This window comes from Belonocnema kinseyi, chromosome 8, assembly GCF_010883055.1.
Source record: "Belonocnema kinseyi isolate 2016_QV_RU_SX_M_011 chromosome 8, B_treatae_v1, whole genome shotgun sequence".
NCBI lineage: Eukaryota > Metazoa > Arthropoda > Insecta > Hymenoptera > Cynipidae > Belonocnema > Belonocnema kinseyi.
The window spans coordinates 49707868-49720945 of NC_046664.1; the positions used below are offsets into that span (position 1 = coordinate 49707868).

At 24.6% G+C, this 13078-nt stretch overlaps 1 protein-coding gene across 2 annotated transcripts in view; it reads left to right on the forward strand.

The window, feature by feature from the left end:
- Nucleotides 1–5126: 5126 nt before the first annotated feature.
- Nucleotides 5127–13078, forward strand: part of LOC117178163 (synaptobrevin homolog 2-like) — a 13176-nt gene continuing 5224 nt past the window's right edge. The window contains exons 1-4 of one of the 2 annotated variants that reach the window (XM_033369439.1): nt 5127–5352; nt 5461–5510; nt 7972–8022; nt 12092–12324. In XM_033369439.1, coding sequence (XP_033225330.1) covers nt 5287–5352; nt 5461–5510; nt 7972–8022; nt 12092–12324 — 400 coding nt within the window. In that variant the 5' untranslated portion in view covers nt 5127–5286. The remainder of the gene's footprint in view (nt 5353–5460; nt 5511–7971; nt 8023–12091; nt 12325–13078) is intronic. The other variant, XM_033369440.1, reaches the window with a different exon arrangement.

Sequence of the window (13078 nt, forward strand, 5' to 3'; positions counted from 1 at the left end):
AATTATACATTGATTGTCATTTGCTCAGAATTTGTTAACAATATGAAGAATAAAACTTAAGTAACGGGACTTTGACTGAAATTATTTTTTCTCTGGAATATAGTATCGATTTTATCATTAATAATTCTTTTTAGCTGCTACTGCGCTTATTGATTTTTCGATAGCGATTTAAGTGGTAAAAGTTGACATTGATGTACATTAATATTTTACTTGAAACTTCAGGCTTATAGACACGAAATCAAAGAAAAGTACGATAATTACTTTTTTGCTAGTAGGGAATATAATAATGCTAAGTGCCTTAGAGTCTTTGAATTGTTATTTTATAACATTAAAAATATTAAAATTAAAAAAATGAATTTATAAGCAAATTTCAAATAATCTAATTCAAGTTAGGCAGTTTCTACACGTGAAGTCATGCAAAACTTTTTGGGGTCGAAATATATCGTTTATAACGGAAATTAGGAAATTAAGAAATGTTTAAAATGAACAACATACTGGTGCTTTTTCTGTTAATTAAAAAAATCTATTAAGAGAAACTCACTCTCATGACAACTTTTACGACCAGGAGATTTTTTATCAGAAAATCGAATTTTCAAATTTTTCTTAAAAATATCGAAAGATACGAAAAAATGTCAATTTTCATCATTAAAAAATTTTTATTTACCACAAACATGTTTTAGCCCGAAAAAATGTACAGAATATCTTATTTATGTAACTAATTTTTGTTTAAATCTTAAACAAACAAAAGTTATTTGGCCTGCATTAGGCTTGCAAGGTTTCTTCCTTATGAAAGTTCAAGCTCAACAAAAAATTGGCATTTGGAATTATGAAAAAATATATTAAACTATTTTAAACTAAATACTTTTCAAATTAAATAATTTTAGATCCGGAAAATTTTTTAAAAACAATAACATTTCGCATAGAATAAAATGGAATTGAGCTTGAATAATTTATAAATAAATCTTATAATTCTATAACACTTTTAAATCAAAGCGTTCAAAATTGAACAATTGTGTTTTGAATTGATAAATCTCGAAATTAAATGATTTCAGACAATTTAAACTCTATTATTTTTAGTTAACAGAATTTATAATTTAATATATAATTGAAAACTGAATTGAATGTTTTGAAATCCAAGCTTCTGAAAGTCTATAATTTAAAATTAGCATGACGTTGTAAAATCACAATTTAAAATTGACATTTCATAGGCAAATTATTATAAGATCAAAAAATAACTCCGCCGTTATTTTTCCTGTTCAAAATGAAAAAAATTAATTAAAAAGCTTTGAATTTGTATTATTCTAAAAAAAAATATTAGAAATAAAACTTTTCTTTGAAAGGGAAACATTAAAAATGAAACAATTTCTATTTTTACATAAAAATTAAGATTTTTAAAATTGGTGCTATTCGGAATTCAAGAAATCATTTAAAATCTTAGATATACATTTCAGATAGTTGAATTTTGATCTAGTTTTATTTTAAACAACACAATTTTACACTTTTTAATTGAAAATGATTAATTCGAAAAAGCTTATTTTAAAGTTACTATTTATTCTTGAAATTTTCAAATCAAATATGTAGCAGTTTTAATCGTTTCGTTTCTTTCAAATTTTCAACTAAAAATCGTCAAATATGCATTGAATAAAACATTGAAAATTAAAGAAGTATCAAACAAGATCGCTATAATATATGATTCCAACGTTCGAAATTGCACAGTTTTAGGCCTTTTAATTCGAAATAGTTTCTTTTTTAAGCTGAGTTGAACTGTTAAATATTTTCGAACATATTCAAATTAAAAAAAAATCATTTCGAATGTCTAGTTTTAAAATGTTTTTATTTGTAGGATATGAACTTGAGAAATTATTTTCTTAATTTTTCCCTGTTTGAAATTTATTATGGAAATTTTTAATGCAAACGTGTTTAATTACTATTTCTTTGAACTGAAAATTGGAAAACTATCAAGTCTTTAAATTTGATATTCTGCGATTTAAAAGAATATTTGCATCTAAGATTATTAAATTTTAAACTGATTACATTGAGGCTTTCAATATGAAATTTTTCAATTTTTAAAGATTTAATAGTAAAAATGTCCTGAGATTCTTAACTTTGTAATTTGAAACTACAGTATTACTTGAAGGATTCGAAAATTGAAGTAATTTAGAACTGCACAGTCAGAACTATAATTTTAAATTAAAATTATAGAAAACTATAAATATAATATTAAGAAGTATCATATTATGTGATTTGTGTCTAGAAAAAAAAACTGTTATTTTCACCACATAAAATGTAAGAATTTAATATAATCTGAAAAATTGAAAATTTCTTATATCAGGATCTTGATTTAAGTAGGTTAAAAATATTTATATTCTAATTATGATTGGAGAATTTTTTTCTGTTAAATTTATTACTGAAAAGTACTAAAATTGCTTTTTATGATAAATCTCTCTCTTTCCATTATTTACTAATTAGCACTAATTTATAAATTATAATAATACACTAATAATTGTAGATAACTCACACTTCCTTAAAATTTTATTTTCCAAAATGGGCTATAATACTTTTTTCATAATTTTTCGTCTCAGAATACTAAATAAGAAAATAATTCAGACATTTGTTTAGGGAAGACCATGCCAATGTCATACTTACATGAGTCCTACCTTACGGACTCTGATTTTGAAACAACTTGTAAGTCCAGACTATATTAAATATCGAGATAAAAAATAAAAAAATTTGGAAAATAAATAAAAAGCACTAAGGAAATTTCATGTGGTTTTAAGTTATTGGAATTATAAAGAAGGATTTTCCAGAAATTAATTTTTTTAGCTTAAAAAAAATGTAAATAACAATTTTTTAATACTTCAAAAAATGTGAACCAGTGATTTTATTTTGCAAAAGAAGCATACCTGTGGAAGTAAGAAATTAAAAAAAAATGTAACTCATTTCTCAAAAAACTTATTTCTGGCAAAAAATATAAAATAAATTTTCTGGCGAAGCCAAAAGTTTTGTTAATATATCTTATATGTATAACGCGCGTTAAGAAATTTGTGAAATTCTCAGAATTTACGGAATTCACGGAATTCATATAATTTATAGAATGGAAGGAATTTATGGAATTCACAAAGGTCAAGAAATTCATGTAATTTACCAAATTTAATAAAATTAGGAATTCATGGACTTCCACGAATTCCTTAAATTTCATACATTTCAGTTAAAAAATAATGTTTTTATTTAATGATTTAACTATTTGATGGAAAATTCATGCATTAGTTTTCTTAGGTAAAAAATTAATCGTTTTTGTTGATGATTCATCTTTTTGATTGAGGATTGAACTATTTTTTTTATTAATCATTTGTATTTTTTGGTCTGATTCAAAAATCGTAAAAAATTATTGTTTTGTTGACAAAAATATTTTTTAAACTGGAAATTAAGCTGTTGCATTTTTGGTTACAAATTCAACTATTCGGTTGAAAATTCATATATATAATTGAGAATTACTTATTTGGTATAAAATGAATATTTTTATAGGAAAGTAATCTTGCTTGGTTGAAGGTTTATTTTTCTTTTTTGAAAATGTCCTTATTTCTTGAAAATTCAATTTCTATTTATGAGGGTTCTACTGTATGGTAAACATTTTTCTTTTAGACTTCAAAATTTAATTATTTGGTGAAAAATACTACTGTTTTTAGTTGAATTTCAATACACATTTCTTCTTTGAAAATTCAAAAGTTTGGTTGATAATTCATCTTTGCAGGTTGAAAAATCAGCTGTTTGATTGCAAATTTAACTATTTTGTTATGAATTTAATTATTTGGCAAAATGTTATCTTTCATGTTTAAAAATTCATGTCTTTTGTGAAAAATTCTTTTTTTTTGGGTCAACAATTAATTTGTTTTGTTGATAATTATCTTTTTGGTTGAAGATTTAACTATTTTTAAGAACAATAATCTCTTTTAGTTGAATTTCGCTGGTTGAAAGCTAGTTTTTTTTAAATTAAAAATTAATTTTTTTAACTGGCAATTCAAGTGTTCCATTTTTGGAAGACAACTTATATTTTTCAGTTAAAAAATATACCTGTTGAAAATTCTTTTATTTGATTGAGAATTCATCTTTAGGTAAAAAATGATTATTTTTATAATCTTTCTTGATTTAAGGTTCATTTCTCTTAGTTAAAAAAGTACTTATTTATTAAAAATTAAACCATTCTGGTTAAAACACTACTGATTTTACTTAAATTTTAATATTGTTTTGTTTTTGATATTCTTGTTTGCTGAAAGTTCATTTATTTTGTTTTGAAATTATCTTCTATAAAAATTCGTATATTTATTTTATATTCGTATATAAAATGAATTTTTTTAATTTGACTAGCTTTGGTTTCAAAATTCGATTATTTAGTTAAAAATCACATTTTTAGATTGAAAATTCGTTTCTTTTATTTGAAAGGATCTTTGTTTTGTTTTTTGAAAAAAAACTTGTCTTTAAATGGGGAGCGGAGGGGAGAAAACGAAAATTCGTTTATTTGATTTAGAATTAATCCTTTGGTAGAAAATTATTATTTTTATAATCTTTCTTGATTTAAGATTCATTTCTCTTAGTTCAAAAAGTATTTATTACTTAAAAATTAAGCCATTCTGTTTAAAAATACTGCCGATTTTAGTTAGATTTTAACATTGTTCAGTTTTTGAAATTCTTGTTTGCTGAAAGTTCATTTATTTTGTTTTAAAACTATCTTCTAAGAAATTACTATATTTGTCTTTAAAATCCAATTACTTTGATAAAAATAAAACTTTTTTTTTAACTTGAATAGTTTTTGTTTCAAAATTCGACCATTTAATTGAAAATCACATTTTTAGATTGAAAATGTGCTTCTTTTGCTTGAAAGGAATTTTGTTTTTTTTTGTTCTTTGAAAATACAAAAACTTGTCTTTAAATGGGGAGTGGAGGGGGGCATTGAACCTCTATAAATAAATAGAAAATTCAAAAAATATTAATATTCAGACAGGGCTTATCGCTCCGCTGTGAAGTTTGAAGCCTACATTCAGGCGCCTTAAGGTAGCTGGTGTCCTCTATGGATATTTACCGAACCCCTTTAAATTTCTCACACGGTGAGAACGAAAACTGCTCTGGACTACTTTAGTCCGGAGAAGATGGCTACGCATTATTTGTAGCCATGTGATGCGGAAAAACAAAATATAACATATTTTTGGATATATTCCTCTTAATGAACGAAACATTCCTTCAGTATTTTTCTAGACAGATACATACCAGTGTAAAAAAATTCAAATTATAATGACTTCTAAATTTGGGCGCAGCTTATCTAATGAAGATCTGAGAAGTGCAGTGGAGGGCGAAAGGGTAAGTGGAACACAATATTTTGATTGGACAAAAATGAAAAATATATTACATACCTAATAAACAAAAATGGATTACATGTGAAAAATAATTTGTTTTTTAATTCTTCAGGATTCTCTTTTGGAACATGACAGCGACATGGACGATGACACGTTACATGTGTAAGTTTTATATTGATTTGTTTTTTTCTTATATTATTTGGTTGGTCAAGGTTGCGCGGGAATTTATGTTAAAATTTTGTTATATGGATATTGTTATTTATTTATGTGGGAGTTGTAGAATGTTGTTTATTAAGAAGAAATTAATTCAGTTTTGTATTAAATTGATCGAACATGATAAGTATAATATGGTACGCAATAAATAGCACAACTCCGATTTGGCGGGAAAAAATTTCAAATCCATATAAAGGTAATTGCGCCAATTATCAGATGTCTAAAAAAAAATAGTTGTTCTATGAGTTCAAGAATCAAAATAATGTAACAGATAATGTAATTTTAAATAAGCAAAGTTATTTGGAAGAAATAAATTTCTTAGCTTTGGAAAAATGTATTTTAACAAAGTTTTTTCAATTTCCTTTTTTCTTATTATCGCTTCTAGTCAATTTTCTATAAAATCTTTTATTTTGAAAGTCAATTTTTCATTTACAAATTTTTTTATTTGTTTTTCTAAAGTGGAAAGATTAGAGTTGTAAGGAATACCCCCCCCCCCCCCAATAAACCATGATTTATTACAATTCACAGAAACTATTGTTAAAACTGTTTGTTTAATCATTCATGGTTTGAAAAATCAACTACCTGTTTAAAAAGTTAACTATTTTGTTGCAAATAAATTGATTTTTTAAAACTTTTTTGATCAAAAGTAATCTTTTTTCCAAAATTTCTTCGAAATTTTTTCTTTTTTGGTAGAAAAGTTCTTGGTCGTTGAAAATTCAAATATTTGGTTCAATATTTCTCAAAATCATTTTTTTTTTATTAAAAATTCCAGAATTAAGCTGAAAGTCAAACATTCTTTTAAAAATGTAATTACTTTTTTGATTTTTTTTTTCTACCGCTTTTAACCAATTTTTAAAGAATTTTTGAGTTTTAAGAATGGATAGATTTTTTTGGAAGAAAATTTTCTCTAAAACTATACTGCTTTCAATTTTGAAAGTCAACTTTTGTATGCCTGAAATGGTTAAAGCTGTTGTTAAAATGCGTTTTTTAAAACACTGGATATTTAAGGCTTATTTACTATTTGTTAAATGGGAACAGTACAGTTTTAGGAGATATTTTCAATTATTGAAAATGTAATTGTTTTGTTGATAATTAAACGGTTTTGGTAAAATGTTATATTTTTTCGAAACTTAAACAGTTTTGTTTGAAATTTTCCTTTTTAAATGAAAAATTCACCCCTCTGGATTGTTCTTCGTTGAAAATTCATCTTTCTGAAAAAAATCGTATTTTTAGTTCAAAGATGTAACTATTTGGTTAGAACCATTATTATAACCATTTTGCTATAAATACAATGGCTTGATCAATAATTAATTTTTTTGTTGCTAAAGATTCAACTATTTAACAAAAATTTAACTATTTTGTTAAAAATTCATTCATTTTTAATTCAAATATTTTATCGAAAAAATTATTTGTTTTGTTGATTATTCGTGTTTTTGAAAAGAAAGTTCGTCCTTTTGGATTGAAAATTCAACTTTCCTTTGAAAGATTTACCTTATAGATTCAAAATTCAACTAATTGTTGGAAAATGCAAAACCGTTTTTTTTTTTTATAATTAAATCTTTCTTGTTTAAGAATTGTACCATTTGGTTAAAAAATAATTTTTTTCATGTCAAAAATTATACTGCTTGGTTAAAAATTCAAATTACTTATTGAAAATCCGTCCCTTTCGCTTGATAGTCCAACTATTTTGTTGTAAACGCAACTGCTTGGAAACAAACAATTATATTTGATATTATTTACTTTTTGTTAAATTGAATATAGTAAGGCTTTAGGAAATGTGTTTTCCGAAAAAGGGCCATGCTTTTTTTAAATTTAACAATTTTTTTAATTGCTAAGAATCGGTGGTATTAAAAATTCAATCAAAAAAAAATATTACTGAAATAATAATTCGTTGTAAGTTTTAAACCTTTTTCATAAAAAATTATCTCTTTTCTTTTATAAAACATGACTGATAATGTAATTTCAATTCCTAAAATCATAGAAAACTTTTTTTATACCTCATTTTTGGCATGTTAATTACAATAAGAGATATTTCATATTAGTGATGAAAAATATTTACTATAAAATACAAAAAAAAATGTTGTAATAAGAGTATTTCTGAGAATTTCTTAATGTATTCTGAAATCGTGCAATTCAGAAAAAAAGATTTTTTGATCCAAAAAAATTTTTATCAAACAAAGGAATTTCTTTTAATTTAAAGAAATGCCCCCCCCCCCCAGATCCAGAATTTGTCTTTTGTTTAAAATTATTTACTTTATCTTGAAATTATTTGTGGTGTAATGAAAAAAATATATGCTAAAGAAACGGTTTCTTCCATTCAAAACAAATATTTTTCTAAGCGTACAATTTTATTAACTTATCAGTTTCTACGCCATCGCTTTAAAGTTTTTTTTTTTTAATTTCTTCATAGACGTGCGAGTTCAGCCAGTGGAGAAGTTCACGTTGATGGAAAAATTTCCAGGTAAAATTCATTATTTGAATCTTGTATCTATTAGACAACTTTGCTTATTATTTTGAATGAAATATATGAAAAAATTTATTAAATTTTTCTAAAAAATTCGATAACCAACTTAATATATAAATGTTAATTACATTTAAAACTTAGCAAAACTTAGCATTAAAAAAGAAAAAACTTTATCCAGAAAAACATTAATCCAGACGATCGTCTGGATGAAGTCTTAATAAAAGTTTTTTTTAATATCATTGTTGTTTTCCGGACGTTAAATAAAAAATTTCAATTTCTAAATTTCCACAAATATTAAAGTCCTAATTTTGTTTAATTAGAAACCGAGAATCTATTTCAAATTATGTTTATCATATTCTTTTAATATTTGCCGGCAAATGAACGTACCTTTGAAAATGGATATTTTTTATGGAACCAAAGAAAAAGATCGAAAATTTCTGTATGGTTAAAAGTTTAACACTTTTGTTAAAAAAAGCATCTCCTTCTGTAGATATTTAGTCTTTTTTAGTTAGAAATTCAACTGCTTTGTTCCCAACTTATTACATATTTTGTTTGAAAATTTCATAATTTGATTTAAAAATTATATTTTTTTGTTGTTAAAATGCAACTTTTTCTTTCAAAATTTAACAATTAGGTTAAAATTTTGTTCGCTTAAAAATTCATCTGTTTTGGTTGAAGATTAAGCTATTTGGTTGAAAGTTTGTCTTTTTTGGTTGAATTAAGCTGCTCTTTATTTCAAATAAAGTTTTTTCGTACATACATAAACTATTACATTTTTTGTTGAAAATGATTTTTTTGTTTTTGAAAATTTAGCTCTTACCTTGTTGGTTAAAAATTTTTATTTGTTAGTTGAAAACTCAACCACTTAGTTGAATTTTTAACTCATTTATTCAAAATGGATTTTTTGATAGATGATTCATCATTTTAGTTGAAAATTCCTCTATTTTGCCGAAAATTTAACTATTGTGTTGAAAATTCCTTCTTTTTGTGTTGAAAATTAATCTTTCTGCTTGAAAAGATAACTATTTCATTTCTGGTTAAAAATTAAACTACTTGGTTACATTTTTAATTCTTTTTTTAAAAATGAATGTTTTTGGTTAAATATTTATAATTTGAGCTGAAAATTCATCTCTTTGGTCAAAAATGTAAATTAATCTTTTTAGTTGAAAATGTAACTATTCTAAACAAAAATAGTTTTTTATTTTTTTGAAGAAATTAGTCTTCTTGGTTGAAAATTCATCTTTTTGGTAGAAAATTAAATTTTTTAACGACAGATTATACTGTTCCATTATCGTCGAAATTTTTTTTCAGTTTAAAATGTAACTGTTTAATTAAAAATGTATTGTTAGTTCACAATTTATATTTACATTTTTATATTTCTTATATAATTTATATATTAAAATGTAATGTAATTATTTCAATTTATTATTAACAAAATAGTTAATTGAATTTTAAAATTTATAAAATGTATATTTTTACATTTATTTTTTTGGTAGAAATTGGTTTTTTGTGAAAAACTAATTTTTCAGCTGAAAATTCAACTATACCGTTTTTGTTCAATACTGATCTTTCTTAATTATAAATTTAACTATTTCGTTAATTTTTTTACATTCTCATCATTCATGATTGAGAAAGTAATAGAATTGTCGGAAATTTGACATCACACTTTTTCAACGGATCTGTCTGTCCGTCCGTCCGTCCGTAAACACGATAACTCTTGAAAAAATGAGCGAATCAAATCCATGTTTGGCACACTTTTTCTAGGTCCTAAAAGAAAGGACGAGTTCGTTAACCAGCCATTTTTGATAAAAATTCAAAAAGTGAGCGCATTTTGAAAATTTTTGAGACCACTTTTTTCTGAATTTGAAAATTCTATGTACGGATATTTATATTATTGAAAAGAACAAACAATTTATCCTTATGACTTTTTTCCATAAAAAGAAAATTCACAGAGTTGTAGCGTTTTCAAAATTTTTTTAATCAACCGAAAATCAAAATTTGAAGCCGAAAAACGCACGTTATGAAAAAAAGTCAAGTGAAGAAAAACATTTCTTTTTGAAATCCCAACAAGATTATCATAAACAATTTTTGAATTTTCTTCAAAAATCGAAAATTCAAATTTTGATTGCACAGAAAATAATGGAAAATAAAAAATTCCATTTTGTGGATAAATTATGTAGGATACAAAAAAAGATGAATTAACAAAAATGGTTATCCCAAAAAAGATCTACAATTTCGTTAAGAATCACTTGTTGATAGGACGCGTACTTTTTGTTTTATTCGTGAAAAATAACGTTGAAAAAAGTAAAATAAAAAAAAAGTGTGGAAAAACGACGAAAGTTACGAGAAAAATTCCAACAAAACCTGTTTACAAATGTCTGTCGGAAATCGAGAAATCTACTTAATTAAGTAGAAAATTCAGAATATGAAGACACATATAAATACTGCCATCTAAAAGAGATCTTTTTGATAAAGTTTTTTTCAAGCATTCCAAATGCAAAGAATAAATATCCGAGCGCGAAGCGCGAGGTGTAATTATGTTCAAGCGCGCAGCGCGAGGTAAACTGTTATCGAGCGCGAAGCGCGAGATTCAACCGTCGCGCGCTCTAGGCGCGCTCAAACTTGCGAGAAGATTTTTTAGTTGAAAATTCAACTACTTTTGTAGATAAAAATTCGTTAATTTTGTTGAAAAATCACCTTTTCGGGTTAAAAATTCATCTACCTTGTTGAAAACACAATATTTTTACTTACAAATTAAGAATTTGAAGCGGTTTAAATTGAATTTAATATCTTTCCCACTTGAATTTTACCTGAATATGCATTGAATTTTAATTATAATAAGATAAAATAAAAATATGTTTGAATTATTATTCAAATACATGAATTTTAAAGACTAATTTAAGAAATGATTCATTATATATCATATTGAAGAATAACTTGTTTTAATCAATTCAATTATTTGGATGAAAATTGATCTTGTTTAATTGAAAATTGAACTATGTGGTTGAAAATTCGTCTTTTTCGATAGAAAATTAATGTTGTTTGTTGATATTTTTGGTTGAAAATTCTACTATTTTGTTAGAAAATTGCTTTCTTTAGTTGGAAATTCAACTGTTTCGTTTTAAATTCATGTGTTTTGTTGAATAACCGTCTTTTTTGGTTGAGAATTAATCTTCTTGTATGAAAATTTATCATCTTGGTTGAAAGTGAATCGTTTAGTTTAAAAATTCAAGTATTTCTATTAGATCTACTTCATTTGCTTGAAAATTTATCTATTTAGTTGAAAATATAACTACTTAATGAAAATGTAAACTATTTGGTTAAAAATGCATCTTTTTGGTTCACAAATTAATTTTTTGAAATCAAAATTTAACTTTTCCCTTTACAGGTGTTAATTGTTTTTTTTTTTAATAAAACTGTTTGGTTGAAAGTTAAACTCTTTTGTGAAAAATTCATCTTTTCGATTGAAAATTCATCTATGTTGGTGAAAATATGCGATATTCTTACTTTAAAAATGAGGAATTTTAAGCAGTTTAAATTAAATTTAACATAATTCCCACATTGATTTCACCTAAATATGCATTACATATTAAGTATGGGAAGATAAAATGAAAAATTGTCCGATTCATTATTCAAATTCATGTACTTTACAGAAAAATTCTAGGCATGATTAATTATGTTGGTAGCGTATTTCATTATTTAATTTTCTAAATTTGTATTATTAATTACTTCTAAATTAAGCATATAAATTTAATTCCTAGAAAATGGACAAAAAACATTGTTTATATAATAAACTCGTCAAACTGTATACATATTCCGAATCGATTTTTTTTAATGCGAAAGATTCGAATGGCTCCGTACTATGAAAACTTAAGCCTAGAAAAAACTTAAGACATCTAAAAAGAAGCTGGAATTGTCATGGAATTTTTTTCCAGGATTTAAGAAGATGTTGAATGCCTGAACGGTTAAATGTGGAAATTATTTGAATTGTTTAAACATTTCGTCGGCATGAACAAAAAATAATTTCGCGGAGCAATAATGAAAAGTTTTTTAATTTACATTTCAGTGTCAGAATCCAAATAAAGGAAGTAACTGATGCCATGCGTGATAATGTGCAAAAAGTTATGGAAAGAGGAGAGAGAATGGAAGATTTGCAAGCAGCTAGTGAACGACTGAACATAACAGGAAATGAATTCAGGGATGCTGCAAAAAAAGCCCAGCAAAGGGCCTGGATGCAACACGTTAAATCTCGGATAATTCTTATCGCAGTTACGATGGCAATCATTCTTTGTATAATAGGTAAGGCACAATTATTTAAAAAATAAATCAGGGTGGCCAAAAAATTTCAATTTCGAAAATTCCTCATTTTCTTCTGACCAATTTTTTATTGTCACTGAACAGTGGCATCTAAAGACTAGCAATTTTATCCTGATATATATATATTTAACATATAATTTTTTCTGAACGAAATAAAAAAATAAAATTCAAGATTGGAATTTTTAAATAAAAAATTTGTTTGAACTAAAGGAGAAGGCTTTTCTATCACAAAAGATGCATTTTTAATCCAAAAGGATGAATTTTCCACGAAAATGAAGTTTTAATAAAAAAGTTGAATGTTCAACCTACAAACAATAATTTTCTGCCAAATGATCGAATTGAAAAAAAGATTATATTTCAACAAAGTAGGTGAATCCATCTATTAAATCCTTCTTAAAATTTATTATATTTAAAATTTGAATTAATATAAAAAAATAAATTATAATGTATCCAACCTTTTAAAATAAAAATTCAAATTTCAACGAAATTTATAATTTTTCAAGAAAATAGTTGACATTTTAGCTAAATACTTGACTTTTCTGCATAAAAAGATGGATTTTGAACCTAATAGTAAAATCTGGCAAAAATAAAAGTTTAAACAAAAATACTTGCATTTTTAACTAAATAGTTGATTAAAAAACAAAATTGATATTTGTTATTTCGAACAAAGAATATTAAATTTCTACTAAAATATATAAATTTAAACTATTATAATTTATATAATTATATTATATAT